Genomic DNA, 24,931 nt, shown 5'->3' with positions numbered 1-24,931 from the left:
AATATATTTCAAAAGATTCTGATTCAGAGGAGGTGGGGAAAGGCTCGGGAACCTGTATTGTTAGCATATTTTCTAGATTATTCTGCTCTGACAGGTTACTTATGTGTACGACTAGGTGAGATCATAAAAAGTCCCAAATACTGGTTTACGAAAATCCTTATTTGGCAACGGAGAGTCTTTCTGACTAACGGGGACCTGATGAGAACTTTTGAACCCCAAATCTAATGGCAGTATGTAAAACCAATTAGCAGAAGCAGAGCATGAATGCAGGGTCCGGAACCAAGGAAAGTGGAACTGGAATGGAAGAAAGAAAAGTGACGGAGTAAGGGGGTCGTACGTGTGGAAGGTGAGAAGAGGAGGAGGAGGAAATGACTCCGTTTTCTGGGCTGAGTCAGTGGAATTATGGTGATGCCATTAAGAGGAAAAGGGACATGAGAGGAAGAATGGGTTTGGGAAGGAAAGACTTAAGTTGAGTTTCTAAGACATTGCATTTGGGGGATGGATGGTAGCCACTTTGTTCCTGTAGGCCGCATGAGACCCAGGGTTACAACATGAACATGGCAATGCTCCACGCTTGCCCTCACCTGTTTACTTGCTGTGAGGTTGCCGGAACACTCCAAGCAGTTGCGGTAGGCACTGTAACAGATGACAGGCTCTGGCAGGCTCTCCAGGAACAGCAGCAGGGCTTCGGCCACAGAATGATTGCTAGCAGCTTTGGGCCCATCGTTAAGGAACAGATGACGCTGCTGCCATGGTCACCATTAGGAAAAGGCCCAGGAGCCAGCACGTGCCAGAGTGCTGCGTGCCCAGCCAGGCTCTCTGCTCAGTGCTCAGATGCCGGACTGACATCGTGAAGGGGCCAGGCCGTTAGCTTAGTTAAGCTCTCCTAAATACCTGATATATTGGTTGCTTACGGTTGTAAAGTCTTCTCTATGCAAACTTTAAATAAGAAAAACATGACAGCTGAGGTCACAATGTCTGATTTTGAGCCTTAAAATATCACCCATTCCTTTTGCTCACTTCTCTTACTCATATGCACACACACATATACACACAGGTACACAAACATCTGAAAGGATACAGAGGTTATCAATCGTCCCAGTATCTAAACAGTCCCTGATATGATCAAATTCCGACCTCAGGCCTGGCTGCTGAAACAGATCTTCCTGAAAAAGGGAAGAGAGTCACAAAATAATTCTATTCTCAGAAAGGCAGCAATGATTTCCTGACCTAGAAACATAATCACCAACAGGGTACAGAAAGGGAGAGTGTGTTGAGGCTTTTGAATCACCCCAGTAGACAATGTGATGTAGGCTGATGTGGCTAATTCATCTCTCAGGCCTTCTCAGTCATGCTCCCACAACAGGTCTTGAGCACAATAATATATCTATTATGAGAGAATTCCCCGGAGCCCAGTGATCAGGATGCTGTGATCCCATTGCCGGGGGTGCAAGTTCGATCCCTGGTGATCTGACCGAAGGGAAAACTTTAAAGTAGCTATGGTTCCTGCAGTGTTAAGAGGGATTAACCAGAAAGGAAAAAAAAAAAGAAGAAGATATATCATTTATGAGATGGAGAAAGTTAAAAAGGTACCTCAGTCCTTTGAGAAAATGAGATTATGGCAATAAAGGTATTTCCATGAGTCCTAGGATCTCTTATATTCATTTGTTTTACAAAATGACTCAATGCCCAATAACTGTGAAGAGTAACAATATTATATGTAGTGCTCAAAAGTTATACCTGAAAGGAACTCTATAGAGAAGGTAGACTAGCATAGTCCTTAAGAAGGTGACTCCTATAGATTCCCTGGGTTCAAATCCCGATCCTGCCCATCTGTCAGCTCTGGGACCCTGGCCAAATTATTTCACACTTCTGAGTATCTGATTCTTCTTTTGAGAACTACTGTGAGAACTAAGTGAAGTTGTTTTGCAAAACACTTGGAACAGAGTTTGGGACACTGTAACGCTCAGTACCTCTGAGGGGAAAAGCAGAGAGAGATATGCTACGAGTGTACACGGCACTAAAGCGCCAGAGCCGCACTAGATCCGAGTTTCCATGGGTCTCCCGGGCCCCAGACAAACCGATCAGTGATGGCAGGAAGCTTGCCCAACCCACTCTAGAAATCAGGCTTCCTGACTCACGGCCTGACGGTTCCACGGTCCCGCTGCCCGTCTGGCCTGTCAGCAAGTGAGCCCCCCTGATTCCTAGAAGCTGGCAAGAGTTCCCGCAAAGGAGAGCAGGTTGACATTCTGAGAAGGTTCCAGATGCCTTTCTACTTGGGGGACCCCAGAGGCCCAGGGAGGGAGCGTGCTCTGCCGGGAAGGCCCTCCCAGGCTGCTTCCCCTCGGAAGAATTGGGTGCTGTATGTAATAGCGGGGCCCCATGGGGGTGTGGCGCGTGAACCTGTCAACCTTCACTCCACGGTGGAAGAGCAGTGTTCCACAGGTTCTGCAGGGGAAAAGTGTTTTCTGCCCAAAGTTCTCAGGGCTGATGCTCTTTCTCAAGGCAGCATGGCCTCTGTCAGGTGTGACTACCTCGGCGCCACCTACCTGCTGGATAGCATTTCGGTACAGGTAATCAACCAATATCCAGAGCTCCTTGGGGATGTCCATGGGTTTCTCCAATTGGCTCCCATTATCTTCAGTCTGGAGTCTCATCAGAGTCTGAAAAGAAAGGTCCACCAATGGAGCTTCCACCAGGCTGGCTTCAGGAGAACGCAGGATATAGGGACAGCAAACCCATGGGAGAAGGGAAGCGTTTTGATGTCCCTAAGCAAACGCTCATCAGGCAAAAATGAAATCAGGCGGCATGATCAAGGTATGAAAAGTGACTCTTCAGAATTGGGAGTGGCTTATGTCAAGTAGTTTCAATGAATCAGGTGAAATACGTAGCATCTTAGAAACAAACATCTTGCCTGTAGCACTTTCACTGTCAGAACCAGAGAGATGGTGTGGTCTGGTGAAAAAAGAGCACAGACTTGGGAATCCCAAAACCCAAAAGCAAGGTTGAGGTCCAGGGTTAACTCCCCACACAGACCCGTAACAAAAATCACTCCCCTTATTAGGCCTCTGTTTTCATCTATAAAATGGAGAGAATAGAGTTCAGGAGTCCCTAAATTAAAAACTGAAATGGAGAAAAAAGAAAAGCATACCTATTGCCAAAAATCTGTTCCAAACTAGCTCCCTTGTATTAGAATTATCTCCATAAGAACTTTTTATTTATTTTTTAATTTTATTGGACTACAGTTGATTAAGATGAGCACCAAATAATGGATGCTTTTGAACTGTGGTGTTGGAGAAGACTCTTGAGAGTCCCTTGGACTGCAAGGAGATCCAACCAGTCTGTCCTAAAGGAAATCAACCCTGAATATTCACTGGAAGGACTAATGCTAAAGCTGAAGTTCCAATACTTTGGCCACCTGATGCAAAGAACTGACTCATTAGAAAAGACCCTGATGCTGGGAAAGACTGAAGGCAGGAGGAGGGGACAACAGAGGACAAGATGGTTGAGTCACATCACCAACTTGATGGACATGAGTTTGAGCAAGCTCCGGGAGTTGGTGATGGACAGGGAAGCCTGGCGTGCTGCAATCCATGGGATCGCAAATAGTCAGACACGACTGAGTGAACTGAACTGACAGTTGATTTACAATTTTGTGTTTGTCTCAGGTATACATAAAAATGATTCAGTTATACATATACATATATTTATTCTTTTTCAGGTTCTTTTCTCATACAGGTTACCAGAGAATATTGAGCAGACTTCCCTGTGCTATATAGGAGGTCCTTGTTGGTTATCTATCTTATATATAGAAGTATGTATATGTTAATCCCAAGCTCTTGATTTCTCTCTCCCCACATTTCCCCTTTGGTAACCATAAGTTTCTGTTCAATATCTGTAAGTCTGCATATGACTCTTTTTAGATCTCAGAAAATTATTTTAGGATAATAAACCAAGTGATGATTAAAACAGGGAATTCCCTGGTGGCCCAGTGGCTGGCACTCTGAGCTCTCAATGTCGAGGGCCCAGGTTCAGTCCCTGGTTGGGGAACTAGGGTCCCACAGGCTACGCAGCACAGCCAACAAAATAAACAAAACAAAACAAAAAGTGATGAATAAAACAGGAAAAGAAATAACTATCATGGAGCAGGGACATGCATTGTCTTGGTATCTGTGGCTGAATTTCTTTAATATATTATTGTGAAGAATCGAAAAACACAGCAAAACATTTCAGTTTTCCCATCAAGAGGTGGAGTCTTGCCCCGTCCCTGGAATCTGGGCTGACCTCACAACTTGTTCTGATCAATAAAATGTGGCAGAAGTGGCACCATGTGAGTTTCAGAGCCTGGGCCACAAGGGGCCTTACAGTTTCTGCTCTCAAACTCTTGCCACTACTTAGGGAAGCTCAGGCCAACCTACTGAATGACAAGAGCCCATAGCGAGGGAGAGGCCCAGTGAGCAGCCAACACCAAGAAAGTAAGGGAGGGGCTTCCCCAGTGGCTCAGTGGTAAAGAATCCACCTGCTGATGCAGGAGACACAGCTTTCATCCCTGGTCCAAGAGGATCCCACATGCCGTGGAGCAACGGAGCCCATGCACCACAACTAATGAGCCTGGGACCTAGAGCCTGGGAACCACAACTACTGAGCCTGCAAACGGTAATCACTGAGCCTATGTGCCGCAACTACTGAAGCCCGCACGCCCTAGAGCCCAAGCACCGCAACTAGAGAGTAGGCCCCACTCACAACTAGAGAAAAGCCCATGCAGCAACCAAGACCGAGAACAGCCAAAAATAAAATAAACAAATGAAATTATTTTAAAAAGAAAGAAAGAGAGGGAGGCCTCCTTGAACCCTCTGGCCAGTACACCTGCCACTGACCACAAAAATGAGCCTGTGCGAGACCAGCAAAAGAGCCACGCTGGAAACTCACATGAGAAGCAATAACTTGCTGTTGTTTCAAACCACAAAAAAAATGTCAGGATGTCTGATAAACAACAGTACATATCTGACAGCATAGGCAAACTCTATGGAGGCTAGAGAATCCGCAGGTCCCTGGGAAGGTAGGCATGACAACCTCTCCCTTGACTGGCTTGGCTGCTGCATCCTTCTAGATGTTTCCTTGTGGCAAGTAACTCACCAGCTCTCTAATGGTTTCTAGCGGCAAGTCCAAAATTGGCTCCTTCATGTAGCACAATGTGTGAATGGGTGATCCGAAGCAGCTTGGCATGTAGTTCCCAGACACAGACAAGAAATAATCCTTTCCCCTGTCCAAGTGCAAAACCAGAATGTCCTCGATTTTGTCTTCACCCGAGTTGAGCTTTGTAGCTGTGGTCTTATTTACAAATAGCTCTAATTCAATCTCAACAGCAGAATCTGAAAAAAAAAAAAATGTAAAAAGAAATGCTGGTTGGCGGGAGGCCAGAAGGAAAGGAGGAGAGAAGGGCTGGCAGACGGTCGGGCATACAGAGTTAGGGGAAGGAAATAAGAGGTATCAGCCAACCAGCAAGAATTTACACGCTCAGCACTCAAGAGACTCCTCTGAGGAGGGCTTGGTGGCCCACTCCAGAATCTTGCCTGGAGAAACTCATGGACAGAGGAGCCCGGCAGGCTACAGTCCACAGCATCACAAAGACTTGGACATGACTGAAGAGACTGACCGTGCACACATGCACATACTCGAGAGACATGTGAGCAAGGAGTTTATGGTCCAAAGGGGAACTGAAAACAGTAAACAAAAACATGAATAGGTAACTGCTATTAAATTCATGTTCTAGGTCGCACTGCTCAAGCTAGAAACAATTAATAAGAAGGTGTGGATCCAGTAGAAAATACAACATGTTATTAGACTGTGAACCGTCCACTTGCTTTTGTTCAGATACTAAATCGTGTCCGACTCTTGGCGACCCCACAGACTGTAGCACGCCAGGCTCCTCTGTCCTCCACCGTCTCCCAGAGTTTGCTCAAATTCATGTCCATTGAGTCGGTGATCCTATCTAACTATCTCATCCTCTGCCATCCCTTTCTTCTTTTGCGTTCACTCTTTCCCACCATCAGAGTCTTTTCCAAGGAGGCAGCTCTTCACATCAGGTGGCCAAAGTACTGGAGCTTCAGCTTCACCACCAGTCCTTCCAATGAATATTCAAGAGTTGATTTTCTTTAGGATGGAGTGTTTTGACCTCCTCACCGTCCAGAGGACTCTCAAGAGTCTTCTCCAGCATCACAATTTGAAAGCATCAATTCTTCAGCACTCAGCCTTCTTTACGGTCCAGCTCTCACATCTGTATATGACATGTGCACTGACCACAAAACAGGCTAACCCTTTTGCTTCACAGCACAACACAGTGCCGAGGAGAAGCTGGGAGAGAGATACAGGTGGTTGGGCTGGACATAATTTCTGGATGACCACCCTATTATGTTTACCACAAGAGCAGACAATTGGGAGTTGATTATAGTGAGACAGAAGGTGAGAGGGTTCTTGTTACAGCCACCCCTGCTTCACAGAACTCTTGTGTTTTCTCTGTGTGAAGTTATAGAACATCCACATGACTGAGAATACTTTTGACATTGAACTCACACCCTTTACTATTTTACATTTTATTTATGGATGGATCTCCATCTTGAGAGTCCCTTGGACTGCAAGGAGATCCAACCAGTCCATCCTAAAGGAAATCAGTCCTGAATATTCATTGGAAAGACTGATGCTGAAGCTGAAAGTCCAATACTTTGGCCACCTGATGCGAAGAACTGTCTCATTTGAAAAGACCCTGATGCTGGGAAGGATTGAAGGCGGGAGGAGAAGGGGACAACAGAGGATGAGATGGTTGGATGGCATCACAGACTCAATGGACATGAGTTTGGGTAAACTCCGGGACTTGGTAACGGACTGGGAGGCCTGGCATGCTGCGGTCCATGGGGTGACAAGGAGTCGGACATGACTGAGCAACTGAACTGAACTGAACATCCACAGGGCTTTGAAAAAGTTTCAAGCAAACAGCAAAACATTCAGAAACAAAAAGTTTATTCTAGGAGAATGAGCAAAAGACAGGGTAGGATGTTCCCCAAACCAGCCAGCAGGAAGCCAGGGACAGGGGCCTTACCTGGCAGGAGGAACCCTCGGCTGGGGCTGGCTCGCAGCCACTGCTTACAGTAGGACGCTTCGTTGGGCTTGCTGATGAACTCAAACTGGCATGGCACTTGCCCATTCCGGATGGTGAAGGACTCCACCTGCAGATGCATGTACTTCACGTTCTGAAAACAGAACTGGGGACAAGCCCGGGGCCAGTCAGACCAGTGCCCTCTCCTTGGCAACCTGCCCAACCACCCCAACTGGGCAATCCTTGCCCTTCCTGGGAAGAAAACGAAGGACCAGCTCTTTCAAATCATGCTTTTGCTTTTAAGTATTTACCTGGGAGACCACAACTGCTACTACTAAAGACCAGTTGTTAGTGTTTAACTCAGAAATCCTAAACTCAAAAAACACAAAAAATTCCCTAACAGAATCCTAGTTTAAATCTCCTATACCCAAAGACCACATCCAAAATATCCTTCATACATTCCACTCCCAAATGTGAAAATGAAGCTCCTCCTTCCCTGCAGCTGGACATCTAGGGCATCAGAAATACCCTCACCATAAATCCTCATTTAATTGACTTTTTTGGTACTGTCAATTCTGAATGATCTACGCTGTGGTACTTCTCTGAAAATCTTTAGCCCTAAATTGACTTCTCCCAATGCCTGTTACTTTTCCATATTGCCTTCCCTCTCATCAACTCATAGGTATCCCACATTTTGGACTCAATCTCAAAGCAAAGCATCAGCAGGAAGACAAACCCAGGCCAAGAATGCACACAACTATACTAAGAGCAAATGAAACACATTTTGGATCCTCTGTGACTTATTTAACTCATGGAGGGCTCATGTATGGGTAAAATATAGGAACCACAAAAGGTTACAGGCTTTTGGTTTAAAAGATCAAGAGGTGAACCAAATCTAAACCAACAACCCCTCTCCTGTCGGCTGGCATCATCAGCTTCACTTTGTTTAGAAGCAGCCAATCAAGGAAGACTAGAGTCCAGGAGCCTGACTGGTGCCCCTTCGAATTTTGAGACCTAGCAGATGAGGTTTATGTTCTACGAAGAGAAGAGCCAGATGCGTTATCACATCCTTCCTACCTCTCGCTTGGAGAGGGACACGGAAGGGATATTGGCATTTTCCATCTTATCCAGGGAGCGAACAATCTCCTCCAGAGTTTTCCGATACAGATCTTCATTGATGACCCTCACCTGGAAGGGAAACAGCAGAGACTTAGTGCCTTGGCTTCCACCCACTTCCTCTTTTTCAGGGTCCCCAGTCTCCAGAATCTAATGCCTGATAATCTGAGGTGGAACTGATGTAATAATAATAGAAATAAAGTACACAGTAAATGAAATGTGTTTGAATCATCCCCAAACCATCCCCTGCTCTTCCCTATCCATGGAAAAACTGTCTTCCATGAAACTGGTCCTTGGTGCCAAAAAGCCTGGTGACTGCTGCTTTTAGAGGACATTCGCAGCCTTGGGAAATAGCAGTTGATAGCAACGCAGAAAGTAAATGCTAAACAGATTTAATTAATGAACACAGAAGCCAATTAACAATTAACAATACATGTAGAAGGGTCCCCCAGAGGCAAAGCCTCTGGTAAAATCAACTGCTTCCCGATTAGCAGAAAAAAGATACAGGGGTAAAAGCTGGGTGGGCGGTTCTGCAGGGTCTGAGGCCCAGGGCAGAGAGACACCCCTGCCTGTCTCTGCCATGCTTGCTGCTGCCGCCAGGCCCGAAGGCAGGAGCTTCTCGAGGGCTTTGAGTCAAGGCAGCATCTCACAGGCTTTTTAAACCTGTGGTCCATCAGCCAAGAAGCTTTTGTCAGGCTTTCCCTTCTATATTTTGAATTACAATTCTGGTCATCTTCCAATAATAAAACCTCAGTTATAACATTCATTAGGCTTTTTCCAAACCACCCACACCCTTGTGGATTCTGAGGCACCTCTGCCTGCACCCTTGAGAACTGATAATACACAAAGAAACACAGAAGTCACTGAAGAGGAGATACAAGTGGAGAATACATACATAAAAAGATTTTTTTTTTTAAAAAAAAGATGTTTACTGTAAGTCAACGATACTTCGACAAAAAAAAAAGAAACAGGAAAAAAAAAATGTTCAGCTTCACTAGTAATCAGGGAAGTATAATCTTAAAAGAATGGAGTATCTTTCTCATTTGGCTCACTGGATTGGTAGAAATTTAAAAGATTGCTAAAACCCAGTATTAGCCAGGCTGTGGGAAAAGAAGCTCATCCATGGTTGGCAGAAGAGTAAAATGGTAAGGATGTTGGGAGGACAATTTTGTAGGTTCAAATAAATATAGAATACATTTTTCTCTGAATCACTCATTTCACCTCTAGGAACTTCATTCTACAGAAATGTTCACATTGACACACAAAGATATATGTGAAGGCTGGTCACTATAGCAATGTATATAATAGCACCATTTTGGAAACAACTTAAATGATCAATACAAACATGGTTCATCCATACTATGAATTATGTTGCAGCCCTTAAAAATAATGAGGATGGAGCTCTATCTGTACTGACATGAAAAGATCTTCTAAAAAATAGCCAGTGGGGGAAAAAGATGTTCTCAGAACCATGGGTGTGATATATTTCTTTTACAAAAAGGGAGAAACTTCCTCTATGTTATATATAGAATACTGACACACTTGCATAGAAAAAGGTCTGGAAAGAAACAGTCCAAAGAGCAAAGGGGAACTTCCATGTATGTAGAGGCATAAAGTAGAACTCTATAAAACAGTTATGAATTAACTTTAAATTAAAACCAGTTTTAAAAGGAGCCTCCTCTCACTCAAGGTGGGAGAAGGAGACCAGAAAGACAAAAGTGGTCTCAGCTGTGGGGACCAATTCCCTAGAGGACGATGGCAACTTGGTCCCAGCTGCCCACCTACCCCGATGTCAAACACTGAGCTGACGGGCTTGTGGTCGCTGGTCTTCAGGGCCATGTGGCTCTGGTAGCTCAGCTGAGTGATGTTCTTCCCTTTCCAGAGGACCCGGTCACACCAGGCAGGAGCACGACACTTCTCGCTGAAACGCAAAGTCCACACTGAAAGCCCTCCGAGGCACAGCAGCACCTGATGCCTGGGGTAGCGTGTATCCTGCGGGTGTCACCCCCAAACAGCTGCGAGCACTCAAAACCAAAACGCTATTCAGGATGATTTCTGCTCTCCACCTTCCCATGGGGATCAGGCCAGAGTCACAGCCATCCGAGGGTAAGCACTCTGCGGGCCTCAAAAGATGCTGGTTAAAACAGGTCGAGAATTCCTACTGCTTGGCTTCAAATCCTGCTTCAACGCTTGCCTGCTTGGGAGGATCTTGAATTTGGAGGTGGGGGCTTTTGTTCCCCAGTCTATAAAATGAGGATAATAAATCATACCTACTTCAATGGGTTGTTGAGAAGATTACATGAGATAATACAAGTAGTGAAAAGCATCCCATAGGCCCTAATGAACTACCATGTAATGACCAAGTACGAGCTCAGTCTGTTGGAATCATCACCCTAAGCATAGCTGGAAGGGAAATGAGCCTTAAGAATTATTGTGGGGACTTTCCTGGGGGGTCCAGGGGTTAAGACTCCACGCTCTCAGTGCAGGGCACCCAGGTTTGATCCCTGGTCAGGGAACCAGATTGCACATGCCTCGCAGGGCAACTAAGCTCTGAGCCACAACTAGAGAGTTCGTCTGTCACAACGAAGATTCTGCGTGCTGCAACTAAGACCCAGACCAGCCAAATAAATATTTTTTTTTAAGTGTAGGAAAGCAGTCTGCTTAATGAACAGATACTGAGAGAAAATGTTTGACCTGAGGAAGAAGTGACAGGAAACCTATCTTCTTCTGTAGGTCCACGAGGGAAAGGACTTCCACAACTTTCTGAGTTTCTATTTCTCTGACCTACCTGGTATCCCAGTCATCGGAGCCAGTATCATACTTATAGGTAGGCTGGAACGTGAGCTCGCCCTCGCTGAAGCCCTCGAAGACAGCCTTTGCAGCCACCTGAGCTCTCAGCTACACAAAGGATGGAAGAAAAAAAAAATCTCAGCATAAAAAGGTCAAACCTTGAATTAGCAGAAGAAAGGAAATCAATCTGGAATCCAAACCCTAACCCCAAAGGAAAGGCCCATGAGAAAACTATTCTGCGGGAATTCTCTGGTGGTCAGGACTCCATGCTTCCACTGCAAGCATGGGTTTGATACCTGGTTGGGGAACTCAGACCCCACAGGCTGCACAGAGTGTCAAAAAAAAAAACAAAAAAAGAACAGAAAGAAAGTTACTCTGTAAGACCTTGAGTTAATTAACTCCCAGGAAGAGGAGCATGCTGACTATTCTTCTGCCTGCTGTACAACTATTAAGGCTCTTTTATAAAACTGTATCCACGTCTGAGGGGCCTGAGCTCCATAGTACTGAGATGCCCCTAGGAGGATTAGGTACCAATGGATATAGTTTCTCTTCCAGGTATCAAACACATCATCTGTCTAGCACAGGTGTTACAATATACAGAGAGATAAAACTGCATTAAAAAAAGGTCTGTAAAGATACAATCCAAAGAGCAAAAGAGAACCTCCAAGTATGTAGAAATATATAGTAGAGGTATAACCAAACCATTATGAATTAAGTTTAAACTAAAACAATTCCTTAAAGAGGTTTGTCAAATCAGTTATATGAACTGGGGGGAGCTCTATGCTTTGGTTTCCCCATCTGTAAATTCTGGATTTATAATAGAATCTGCCTCACAGGATTGTTGCAAAGATAAGCTGTCAACTTAGAACAGTGCCTGACACATTACAATAACTGGCCTCCTTGCTACTGCACTGGTTCTAAGAGCTCCTTCTCAGCAAGAGAGAAAAACTATGGGTGTTCCTATCCCCTCCCTGGAGCACCAAGCTTGGTGTGGCCTGGTGAAGAACTGTAAGCTCTAACTTTGGTGAAAGGGTCAGCAATCCAGGGGACAACAGTTGACAAACCCCAAAATAGGAATTCCTAAAAAAAAAAAAAAAAAAAAAAACTATTAAGGAAAAAGCAACAGGAAATTAAAATAGTGTAAGATGATTCTTTCCTTTTTGCTTTTTTCTGGATGTACTGCATGGCATGCGGAACTTCCCAGACCAGGGATTGAACCCACGCCCCTACAACAGAAGCACAGAGTCTTAACTCCTGACCACCAGGGAAATCCAAGATGACTCTTAGATGGGTAAATATGAGGACTTCCTTGATCGTCTGGTGGCTGAGAATCTACCTTCCAATACAGGGGACTTGGTTTTGACCCCTGGTTGGGGGAACTAAGATCCTACATACCTTGGAGCATCTAAGCTCTAATGTGGCAACTACTGAGCCTGCATGCCCTGGAGCCCATAAGCCACAACAAAGACTTGAACATAGCCAAAATAAGAATACTAAAAAATAAATTTTAAAAAATGGGTAAATATAAATCTTGAAACCATTTGGAAAGCAGGGAAACATACAAACTGGGTACTATTACTTAAGAAGAGACCAGAAAAGAAGGGAAGAAGAGATGGTATTGAACTCCCAGGGAAATGAGAATGCTGCAGTCTAGAAAAGAGAGACAAGAGATAATGCTGAGATGGGGAATAAAGAGACTAATTTATCAAGGAAAGGAGTGGGAGAAAAAAATGGGTCACTAAAGAGATTATTCTATAAAGAAAGACATAACAGACTTGGGATTTTTTTCCCCTTAATTGATCTCACTGGGAGAAAAATAAAGGTAACGGAAAGATTTAGGCTAACGACAATACAAAGATGATTCAAAGGGAGATAACAGGCTAGAAAGAAAAAGGACTGTAACATCCCCAACAACTCTGACCGCTTGAACAGTTGCAGAATCTCTTGAGAGGAGGACCCTGAAGAAGGTCAGAAACAGGTTTCTCTCGTCTTGGGAAACAGCTAATGCTCTGAGAAAGGAATGATAACCCAAACAACAGTGGAGGCAGGCAGGAGACGGAATGGATTCTTTTCGGAAGTGAAGACAGCCCTTCAGAAAAAGAGTGGTCCTGCACACGGCACAGGTCTGTCGAGGGGCAGGGGGAGTGGGTGGCCCATTCAAAACATCAGTAAATCATCTTAAATATACCAAGGATTAATATCTTCCTGATGAGAAGCTTGGTTCCCTTTTGGCCCCAACTTGAATGACTGAATGAATGGGCACATATGAGACAGACAGAAAGAGAATAGCTCTTGCCTCCAGGGGAGACAAACCTCAAGGGAAGGAACAATGGGGCAGACAGCTGTAGGAGAGGGAACACGGATGGAGGAAAGGAAGGAATGACGGGCATCAGCTCCTCAGGGAACCCTCCCAAGATGAGGAAGAAGAGGCTGCAGCTGGGCAGCCAGGCTTTCTGTGCCCTCCCGTGGGGCGGAGGGTGGCTTGAAGAGGGCCCAGGCGGCTGCTGGTACCTGGTCATACGCATACAGGGTTTGAAAGGCCTTCTCTTCGATGAGTTTTTTCACTTTTTCCACATCCGGCTCTTCTATCCTGTAGTTGAGGTCCCCCAGCCACAAGATCACACTGCGAGGACAGAACACAAAGGGCACAGGGCTTAGGAGGGACTTCGCCCAGCCTACCCGGTGTGCTGACAGAAGGCCCCGGAGGCTCAGTCTCTTGGGAGCTGCGTGGGGGAGGAACTTGGCTGCTCGGGGTCTCTTTTCCTCTTGCCATCCCATTTAACACCGTGTCTAGCATGCCGCTTACTCAGTTATCTTGGTCCAAGTTCACTGTCAACAGCCTTGTGTTCTCCTTGACTATTTTATTCCTGTACAGCTGGAAATGGAGGAGGGCATGGCAACCCACTCCAGTATTCTTGCCTGGAGAATCCCATGGACAGAGGAGCCTGGCAGGCTACAGTCCATGGGGTCGCAAAGAGTTGGACATTACTGGAGAGCACAGCTGGAGAGATAGTCTAATAAGATCTAAAAGCAAGACAATAATTTACCTCTCCTGGGAAGAGGGGAAAAGATCAAGTATTGGGAGTCCTGTCAATCACTCAGGGACCCCAAGCCAGATGATGCCACGATGCTGCCTCTGCTTCCATGCACACTCCAGCCCCCAAAGCACGCTCTTAGCCTTTGTTTCTGAAGCAGAGTTCCTCTGAAACAAAGCCTAACCTGTCCAGTGGCGTCTCGGTTTAACCACCACTGCGTTACTGGCTGGCTCTTCCTGCAGAATGTGACAGGTGTTTTCTTACACCTGCTGCTTTGGGAACATGATCACTGGATGCTCCCAGGTAACACTGCACATTCTGTGAAGACCAACACTGCTCTATGTGAAGCCAAGAGCCAGGTTATGAGAGAAGCCGCATGGCAGCATACGCACACCAAAATGAATGCGTCCACGAGCTAAATGCATACAAGCTGACATGCAGCCTCACACAATGGGATGCTGCCGGGTCAGCAGAATGGAAGACCCAGTCCCTGCTAGGTCCCCTGGAGACAGAAAGCCATTCTGGCAGCTTCCAGCACACCAATCAAGATGGTCCTACGGACTCAGCAGGCGGACGAGAGGCTGGGCTCTGCGTACTCCCTTGGCAGACACCACAGCCCCAGTGGCTTCTTCCTTGTTATAAGAAGAAGGGGGGTCAGTTTCAAGTGTTACTGTAAAGCCTGAAATTCCAATATGCCTTGAGTTCAAACAGAGAGCAAGTACTGGAGATAAATGAAATAAAGAGAACAAACATCAGCACAAGATACCCCAAGCAGCTGCAACCAACATTTGATTCCAAAATGTTGAATCAAGAGGCGAAACAGACGACGTGAAGACTGGGAAATGCAGCCCCATCCTCAACTGCACGTGCTTCTGGAGACAACAGGCAGGCACAACCCTCAACCACACTTCTAAAACCTGTGCTCGAGATGCCCGCTCTGGCGTGGCTTTTCTCATGACGCTGCATCAAGGCGGACTGTGTTAAAAAACATCTTACACATTTTCCAGGAACAAATGGTGTCTGAGAATATTCGAGAGGTTGGCCAGATGGTAAGTGGGGAAACTAAAAATTTCCAAGAGGTGTAATCCCTGCATAACCGAGAGTTGGCTGAGAGTTCCCACTCAGGTGGTGGGAAGCCTACCCAGGTCCCCTCCCTAATGAAACAGAGAGCCCTCGGCTTGAACCGTGGGGCCCAGCACACTGCTTGGGGTGGAAAGCCAGACTCACTCGTGCTTGCTGATGGTGAGAGGGGGCAGGCTTGGGTCAACCTGACAGAACTGCATTCGAGAACAAATGTCTTTGTAGTCCTGGTTCCGCCTCTCGTACTCCTCCGTGTGGGCTGCCAGGTGGGAATTGACCACGCAGATGCTGGTGTTGTGAAACTGGAACCGGATGGCCACGCCCCCTTTGTTACCCTGTGAAAGGGAGCCCAGAAAAGGCACAGTTCCCAGCTTCACTGTGATAGTCATTCAAACCCACGGGCTTTCAAAATGTTCTCTTTTAGTTGGTCTGTGTCACAATCCTGGGAGATGAGTAAAGCAGGGTTACATATTTATAGGTGGGAAAACAAATGCAAGAAGACAGAAGGACCAGGTGGCCAGCGGCGAAGGCGAGTCCACTCTGCAATAGATCGCAGGCAAGCCACACACTCTCCCTTCCCCCGGGAAGCTAAGCTCTCGCAGTAGAACCTAAAAGGAGGACTTTAACAGCTTCGAGAAGAAAAACGGCAAACCTATTATTAGCATTCTTTCTTTATTTTCCTTGGTGATTCAAAACAGCTTCTGCGACATGGGTCATGCATTAAATGGAAGGACCCACTTGGAGGCTGTAGAGTGGAGCGGCCGTGAGGATGCGGGCTAACTGGGCAAATCAGCCAGCAAGTCATTAAAGTACGATTTTGGAATTGCCTCCTCCATCAATCTCTGCTAGATCATGGGGGGACTGTTCATCTCATGATGCCAGTACCCTCAAGCTGGGACACAGGCAGTTGTGGTATCATGAGAAGCAGGCTCAAGACCTTAGGGACCAAGGCCCTCCCCGTACCAACGAGGAACTCACCATTCTCCCCATGATTCCTGTCCCCACTGTCTCAGCTTCCACTTCTGAGATGTATGCGGCATGCTCCTGTTTGACATACAGCAGCAGCATAATCCCAACCAGTCGGATGAGCTTCACCTGGAAGAGAGGCATGCATTCAAGTCATGGCATTAATGGGGAATTGAAAGGAAAAGTGGACAGGAAGCTGGCTGTGAGGCTTCCTATGTCTCCTGCTCCACACCAGGAAACAGGGTAATTACCCGAGTGACTCACTGAGCACACTCTGTGATAACCTCGCCAATCTACAGGTGCTGAGACCTGAGACACATCTCCTGGAACTGAACATCACAGCATCAACAGGACTTCCTTCCTCCCTTCCTTTCTAACTGGCTGTGTCTTCACTGCTGTGAAGGGGCTTTCTCTAGTTGCTGCGAGGTGGGGGCTACTTGTTGCGGTGTGCGGGCTTCTCATTGAGGTGGTTCTACGGAGCACAGGCTCAAGACATGCAGGCTTCCGTAGTTGTGGTGTGTGGGTCGGCAGTTGCGGCTCCTGGGCTTACTTGCCCCGAGGCACGTGGGATCTTCCCAGACCAGGGATTGAACTTGTGTCCTCTGCATTGGCAGGCAGAGTCTCAAGCTCTGGACCACCAGGAAAGGGACCACTGCCCATTAAGGCTGGCTTTTGATGAAAGTCGCAGCAGAAGTAAAAAGTTGTCTTAGCATTTCCCTGCATGGCAACACAAAGTCAGAAGGTCCTGGACTCCTCGCATACCTTTGCATATTTGGCGTCTGGATGAAGACCCTCTGATACAGCTTTAAACCACTCTTCCTCCTTTGGGGTATCATGGAAGAAAAAGGCTTCCTTACTCAGATCAAGCTCCTGGAACCTATTAGGAGAAGCAACCAGTCAGGGAGTAGAGAAGGGTAATGTGCGAGATGGCACATTCTCAGATTGGTTAAGCTGTGTAAGGCCTAGCTTTCTAGCTAAACTGCAGGACCCTCAAAGAGGAAGAAAAACAAACACTTAGAGACAAAGGACTAAAGGCCCAGGAACGTACCAGGTGCTTTCTCAAGCGGTGGCCCTTTTCGTCTTCATAATGAGCCTGAAGTACTTGGAAGAGTCTCCGTTTTACATCTGAGATCACTAGCTTACATAAGCACCAGGTGGCAAATAGACTGAAACCTGCTGCTGTTGCTAAGTCGTTTCAGTCGTGTCTGACTCTGTGCGACCCCATAGATGGCAGCCCACCAGGCTCCCCCGTCCCTGGGATTTTCCAGGCAAGAACACTGGAGTGGGTTGCCATTTCCTTCTCCAATGCATGAAAGTGAAAAGTGAAAGTGAAATCGCTCAGTCGTGTCTGACTCTTTGCAACCCCATGGACTGCAGCCTACCAGGCTCCTCCGTCACTGGCATTTTCCAGGCAAGAGTACTGGAGTGGGCTGTCATTGCCTTCTCCAAGACTGAAATCTAGCTCTCTATAAATTCCAAATTCTAGTCCCTTTACACATTACCACCCAGGCTTCTTTGCTGCTCCCTCCCCAACAATAATATTTGGTATAGTGGTAAGAAGACAGTAGGTGTGAGGGAAAAAAAAAAAAGACTGATGAATGGGGCCCTCCCTGTTAAAATATTTAATTATTTGGCTGTGCCAGGTCTTAGTTGGGCTTCCCTTGTGGCTCAGCTGGTAAACAATCTGCCTGCAATGCGGGAGACCAGGGTTCGATCTCTGGGTTGGGAAGATCCCCTGGAGAAGGGAAAGGCTACCCACTCCAGTATTCTGGCCTGGAGAATTCCATGGACTATATAGTCCATGAGGTCACAAAGAGTTGGACACGACTGAGTGACTTTCACTTTCACTTTCAGGTCTTAATTGTGGCACAAAGGATCTTCAAGGTGGTCTGTAGGATCCAGTCCCTTGACCAGGGATGGAACTTGGCCCCCTGCATCAGAAGCACAGAGTCTTAGCCACTGGACCACCAAGGAAGTCCCTGGATGGGGCCTTTTCTTTTCCTTTTAAGCTAACCTTCTTTCCCTCACAAAAGATATTTTTGCTTTGTGACCAACAAAGTGTTGAATGTCTAAGTAATGAATTCACTTCAAGGTGCATGCTTTTAACAGAGGGTTGCACTCAAAATTAAATATTAGCATTCCAGTGCCAAGTACATCACTTTAATATTGCCAGAAATTTGTTTACTATGAGGAAGAACACAGAACAGAGGAGCAGCTGTTATTCAGCATATGCTCGTTTTTCAATCCCTTCACCTGCTGCGAATTCTCAGTTACAGATTCATGCCCCCATCCCTTCAACCACAGCTACACATTCTGGAAAATGCAGAGACAACTAGAAAAGAGGCACTCACCCCACACAGTACACATCTGGGGCCTGGGTATCGTGGCTGAGCCAGGGCTGGAGGCACTCCTTGGGGGACTGTCCATTCACATTGTACGTTCCTACAAAAAATCTGTTGCCAAAGACAATCAATCGGTCGCTTGGGAGGACTATGGACATGACAGGGAGAGCGCTGGATGCCGACTCTGGCTGGTTTCAGTCTCTCTGGGCTGGAATTTGAAGACGTAAGAAACATCACAGCTATCCTAGACCAGTGACTGTGGCCCCAAGGGGTGACTTGCAGTCTGCCATGACATTTGTTGCTTTTGTGATAACTTCAAACAGTAGAGACCCACTTTGAACATTCCTACTTAGCTTTAATAGCCATTAGAATGCCACAGTCCACAAAATGACTATGTACTGTGTGTGCTACTGAAATGAAAAAAGAAAAGTACCCTGGCAACTACTTTTGGAACGAAAGCAATACCAGTGTTCGGATAATTCACTAGGGTTTTTTCTGTTGTTTGATTTTTTTTTTTTAATTTTTTGGAAACTTTATATTTTGTATTGGAGTATAGCCGATTAACAATGTTGTGGTAGTTTCAGGTAAGCACCAAGGGGACTCAGTCATACATATACATGCATCCATTCTCCCCCAAACTCCCTTCCCATCCAGGCTGCCACATAACATTGAGCAGAGTTCCATGTGCTATATAGCAGGTCCTTGTTGGTTATCCATTTTAAACATAGCAGTGTGTACATGTCCATCCCAAACTCCCTAAGACAATTCACTATCTATATCCCTAGAAGCAACATTACTTTGTCTCATAGTCCCAGTGCAGTGATTTAAAAGACCTAGCAAACCTGCACCCTTTATTCATGTAACTTTCAGTCATCTTGTCTAAAAAGATTACCAATCACTAACTTCATGTGATTAATTTCAATTCAAACAACTTTCTTCAAAGGCCCCAAATGACCAAGAGATACACAGAGGCATAACCAAAAATCAAGATCTCTCTCCTTCTTCCACACAGGGGTATTTCTTCAAATATTTCTGCAACTGTTTGTTCCAAGTTGTGTCACTCCCACCACACCACACCTCCCACGCTGCCTGGCCAGAAAAGGCACAGAATAAATGCCTGATAAGGAAGAGTGAAAGGAATCACTCATTCAGAAAACGATGGGAGGGATTTTGCATGGTACAGAGAAAGCACTTCTGTTTCAGAGAGCTGAGCGATCACTTTGTCATGGAAACAGTCTAAGATCCAGCGAGCTACCTGAAGTTCTGGATGTAGGTATAATCCTCTTCCTTCTGTATCAGATGTGATTTCACGATTGTATCTCGCAGTCCAAACTTCTGCATCGATAAAATGTGAGCCTTGTCTGATACTGTGATAGTGGAGGAGCGAACCATGTTGGTTATTTCAGATTTGGACTTGTTCTGTCTAGAAAAACAACAACAAAAAAATGTTTTTATAGAAAGTTTTTATCAGGGCTTCCCTGGTGGTTCAGTGGCAAAGAATCTGCCTGCCAATGCAGGAGACCCCAATCTGATGCCTGATCCGGGAAGATCCTACATGCTGTGGAGCAACTAGGCCCATGTGCCTAAAAAAAAGGGGGGGGAAAGGGAGAGGAAAAAAAGTTTTTATCATATTTTTTTGGCCACACCACACAACATGCAGGATCTTAGTTCCCCGACCAGGGAATTGAACCCAAGCCCCCTGCAGTGAAAGTGCAGAGTATTAACCACTGGACCACCAGGAAAGCCCCCTTATATGTTGTTGATTGTATAGTACATTGATCCAGAGATATTAAGTTTATAGAATCACACCAGAAGGAAACCTGGAAAATAATCTAATCTAACCCTTCATTTTTCAAATGAGAAAAATGAGACCCAGCATCATGAATGATTCATGAGGCTAGATGGTGGCAGACTGTGAATTAGAACTCAGTTTAGACAGTGCTATTTCTGGACTCTGGTTCTCATGTAACAAGACTATAGAACTGTCTAGATCTTTTGACTTGATAATTCTACTGGATCTCTATTCTACAGGAATAATCTGTAATAAAAAAGAAAAGCAGTAAAAATTTATATTTTATTATTATTTGTGTAGTTTTCATAGCCATACTAAAAATTATTCAAATGCCAACATTCAAAGTTAAGGAAAAATAAAGTTAAGGAAAATTTGACATATTTTTATAACAGAATCCTAATAAATACTCAAAAATCTTTTGTTGAAATTACTTAATGAACTAAGATATATTATATAAAACACTTGAGGCAATTTCTGACATTGAATAAATGCCATTTAAGTGCTTAATATTTGATGGTCATGTATTAATACATACTAATGGAGGCTATGTAAAAATGCATCTATATATGTCAGGAAGGCTCAAAAGTGAGTTGAGAATGATAGGTTTAGCTACATTTAAAGTGCAGGGATTGTTCATTGCTATTTAGGTGCATAATTTAAAGTGAAAGTGTTAGTATCTTGGCTGTGTCCGACTCCTTTTGACCCCATGTACTGTAGTGCACCAGGTTCCTCTGTCCATGGAATTCTCCAGGCAAAAGTACTGGAGTGGGTTGCCATTCCTTTCTCCAGAGGATCTTCCCAACCCAGGGATAGAACCCAGGTCTCCAGTACTGCAGGCAGATTCTTTACCATCTGAGCCAGGAGGGAAGCCAGACCCATGGAAGCTTTTATCTTGACCAGATGATTCCAGCTATGATCAGTAGGGGGAACTGGAGTATATACTAAATACAATGGCATTAGAAAAAAGAAAGGAGTAAATAAAAACGAGGGGAAAAGAAGTATCTTCAGGTGAAGAAACTTCTAAAAGAACGAGGGGGAGAAATCGAATGTTTCTAACCTACATTTCCAAGGTAGGGCTAGACTTCAGTTTCGAATCCTAGATCTGCCACCTGCTAGTTATGGATCTTGGGTGAGTTATGTAACGTCTCTTTTTCACCTGCTTCCCTACTTGTGAAACAGAGAAAATAATGGTACCTACCTCTTAGGTTAAGGGAAGATAATCTCTTAACCTAAGTGTAAGTGTATGATGCATAGCACATTACATAGTAAATGCTCAATAGAAGTCTAACATGTCCGAGGCCAGTGACTGTGGAACAACGTACATTATGCACAGTAGTGGCCTCAGCTCTTCAGTGAGGAAAACCGCAGCCCCAAGACGCACAAGTGAAGGGAGAGATGCGCTACCTTGAGAGTGAGTTTTCTGGTTTATTCTGACCCCAGGAGCTTTGATCCACAGGCAGGCCCTTCCCATTTGGTCTCAACTCGTCAGAGGAAGAACCACCTGTGGGGAGAGGGAAGGAATGAAAATATACATATGCTTTAATATAGGGGTCCCCAACCTCTGGGGTCTAATGCCTGGTGATCTGAGGTGGAGCTGATGTAATAATAACAGAAATAAAGTGCACAATAAATGTAATGCACTTGAATCATCAGGTGGTGGGGAGAAACCATCTCCCCACCCCCTGGCCCTTGGAAAAATTGTCTTCCATGAAATCGGTCCCTGGTGCCAAAAGGTTAGGGACTGCTGCTCTACCACACAGACCACAGCTTCTCAAACTTCGGTCTGGGAATGACTGGTGGTTTATATATTGCTTGAAGGCATAGGAAAGGCCTAAACTAGTGTCTGTATGAAGCTCCCACAGAGCAGGTCCAGGACAGGGTAGGGGGGTGATGGCAGCAGGAGATATTTCATCCAGATGTCTTTACTGCTGAAAACACAACTCTCCCAACTAGTCTGACCTGCTTTTCTTGGAGATGGAATGCATTACTGAAGGAACAAAGCTAAGAAATCTGCAGACCTAAGTTGTACCATCAGCTCTGCTATTTTGTAATCTTTTGACTTTGGGCGACCATCTAACCTCCCCTGATCTCAGTAACCTGACCTGTCCTGCCTTCCTCAAAGGTTTATTGTGGGAACCAAATAGCTGGCATGTGAGTAAGCACTTTGAAAGCCACATAATATATTATAAAATATAATGTAGTGACGTTATTACCATTTACTGTAAGACTTCAGCTTCAAGGAAGAAGGCAAGGGTGAGAGAAGTAAAACAGGTAAGGCCCTAAGTACCCTAGAACATGAGTAGCGCTTGTCATTGTCAACAAACTGCCCTGAAAACCGAGAAGCCCAAGGACTTGCAACAAAGCAATGTTTGGGGAAAGCTGTCAAACCAAGAGAAACCAGAAAAGGAAAATTAATCTGCCAATTTATTGCTTCTTTGCTCCTTAAAAGCCAGATTGCTTGTCAACAGGGAAGTGCGTGAAGAGGTCACAGAGAGATGCTGCTTCGATACGCAAGGTCCATGGAGCAGTGTGGGCGTGAAGCATCACTAAGGAATTCTGCTCTGAAGACTATTACTAAACATGGATTTGTCAACCATGTGTTCACAGCAATGAGAGGAAAAAAAAAAAAACTTTGGAGTTGAGAAAGAAAACACAGTCATTTGCAACATGAAAAAATTACATTTCAATGCCTCTAATCAATCACCAAAGGCTTTCAATTCTGCTTCCTAAATTGCATCTCAAGTCAATATATTCTCCAATGTCTACTAGTCTAGGTTACCAACAATTCCTTGGAAGTAGTTGAGAGAGACCTCAACTAATCTCTCTGCCTCCTCTTTCACCCCACCCTCTCTAATCCAATCTCCATGCTGTGGCCAGAGGATTTTTGAAAGTCTGATAACATGGCATAACACCTTTTAAAAGCTCCCCTATGGATAAATCCAAAACCCTTAACACAGCTGCCAAGTGTCTTCTCAGCCTGGCTCCTGCCCACCTCTCCAGCCATATCACTCACACAGCCCCCATCTCCTTGAACGCCATAGTCCAAGTATACTAAAGTTACTGCAGTTATACAACGATCCCATTGGAAGCAGACTTCCTTCTTCCTCACTCTGCTTTACACGGCTAACTCCTACCCACCCTGTGGCCAGGAAGCAGCAAACATTTTCTGTAAATGGCCAGAGGGTTAACGTCCTAGCTTTGCAGGCCTCATAGTCTCTGCCACTATTCAACCCTGCCATTAGATTGTTAAAGCAACTATCAGCATGGCTGCTACTGCTACTGCTAAGTTGCTTCAGTCGTGTCCAACTCTGTGCGACCCCACAGGCGGCAGCCCAACAGGCTCCACCATCCCTGGGATTCTCCAGGCAAGAACGCTGGAGTGGGTTGCCATTTCCTTCTCCAGTGCATGAAAGGGAAAAGTGGAAGTGAACTCGCTCAGTCATGTCGGGCTCTTAGCGACCCCATGGACTGTAGCCTACCAGGCTCCCCCGTCCATGGGATTTTCCAGGCAAGAGTACTGGAGTGGGGTGCCATTGCCTTCTCCGATAAGCATGGCAGTATTCCAATAAAACTTTATGGTCACTGATGTTTAGATACAGCATAATTTTCACATGTCACAAAATATTATTCTCTTTTAGTTCTTTTCAAACGTTTAAAAATGCAGAAACTATTCTTAGCGCATGGGCTGTACGAAAGCAGGCAGCAGGCAGCTTTGGCCCAGGGGACTGAAGTTAGCCAACCCCTGGCGTAGGGCACATCTTAGAGGCCATTTCTTCTGAGAAGCCTTCTCTGACTCCTCCCAGACTGGTTCAGATGCTCCCTGGTTCCCATAGCTCCCTGTACGTCTCCTATCACAGCCTTGATGGCTGTGTGTTGTCTCCCCATTAGCCTGTAAGCTTATGGAGGACAAGACTGTGCCTTAGTACTAATCCCATTTGATATCAAATCTTATACATACGTATTCATTTTTTTTATTGGATGCTATTTCCACTAAAATGTAAGCTGTATGAGATAAGGATTTTGTCATCTTCATGCTGCTTTCCAGGGATGTGGAGCAGTAAAGGTACCCAGCAGATACTCAATGTATTAAAGGTAAGCATTAGGGAACTTAGGTTGAAATCTAGCTCTACCATCATCTTCCTGTGTTACTTCCTCTCTTTGGGTCTTCATCTATAAAGTTAAAAAAAAGAACAACTCATACGGCTTCACGACATGCAAAGGCAAACTTAGGAATAGCACTTAGGTTCTTTCTGCATGTCGGTGCTTTCTGAGGACTCTGTCAGGCTATCTCTTGGGGAACAAGTGGTTTGTCCCTGTGGACTCTGCTTCCACCCAGAGCGGGCAGTGTACAGACTGGGAAACCACCTTGCTGACCTGTATCTTGTTGATCCCTCCACCCCGTATCTCTCTCAGGACTCAGTCCAGCAACAACTGGAACGTCGTCATTCATGACTTCATGTATGGAAACTTTAAGGCACCGCTGGGGGAATTTCCAGCCACAGGGCAGCCTTCTCGGAATCTCTTCTCTCCTGAATCTGGCACGGAAGTCAGCTGTCAGCAGCTCTTTACCAAGTTCACCATCGCGCAGCCCATGGTTCCCTCTCTGGCCACAGCTTCCTGCCCTTCCTCTTCTCCTGCTTCCCTACTCCCACTCTGCTCTTTTTCCAACCTCAGACCTCCCATCCCTTGTCATTCAAACTAACAGGTGACATCTGGA

The 24,931-nt window shown here is 45.5% G+C and overlaps 1 protein-coding gene across 2 annotated transcripts in view; it reads right to left on the bottom strand.

Annotated features, from left to right (window-relative positions):
- INPP5B (inositol polyphosphate-5-phosphatase B) overlaps positions 1-24,931 on the bottom strand; it is a 40,335-nt gene that overhangs the window by 1,661 nt on the left and 13,743 nt on the right. The window contains exons 2-16 of one of the 2 annotated variants that reach the window (XM_081495219.1): positions 21,619-21,715; positions 19,678-19,845; positions 18,432-18,533; positions 16,843-16,957; positions 16,093-16,209; positions 15,262-15,449; positions 13,511-13,622; positions 10,998-11,107; positions 9,995-10,130; positions 8,171-8,281; positions 7,097-7,259; positions 5,137-5,372; positions 2,550-2,663; positions 1,082-1,166; positions 585-712 (exon numbers count right to left, since the gene is read on the bottom strand). In XM_081495219.1, coding sequence (XP_081351345.1) covers positions 585-712; positions 1,082-1,166; positions 2,550-2,663; positions 5,137-5,372; positions 7,097-7,259; positions 8,171-8,281; positions 9,995-10,130; positions 10,998-11,107; positions 13,511-13,622; positions 15,262-15,449; positions 16,093-16,209; positions 16,843-16,957; positions 18,432-18,533; positions 19,678-19,814 — 1,854 coding nt within the window. In that variant the 5' untranslated portion in view covers positions 19,815-19,845; positions 21,619-21,715. The remainder of the gene's footprint in view (positions 1-584; positions 713-1,081; positions 1,167-2,549; positions 2,664-5,136; positions 5,373-7,096; positions 7,260-8,170; positions 8,282-9,994; positions 10,131-10,997; positions 11,108-13,510; positions 13,623-15,261; positions 15,450-16,092; positions 16,210-16,842; positions 16,958-18,431; positions 18,534-19,677; positions 19,846-21,618; positions 21,716-24,931) is intronic. The other variant, XM_081495218.1, reaches the window with a different exon arrangement.

Source organism: Giraffa tippelskirchi, chromosome 5 (genome assembly GCF_054371585.1).
Source record: "Giraffa tippelskirchi isolate mGirTip1 chromosome 5, T2T-mGirTip1v1.2.pri, whole genome shotgun sequence".
NCBI lineage: Eukaryota > Metazoa > Chordata > Mammalia > Artiodactyla > Giraffidae > Giraffa > Giraffa tippelskirchi.
The sequence above is the reverse complement of the archived record's forward strand: the minus strand, read 5'-3'. Positions and strand labels throughout refer to the sequence as shown.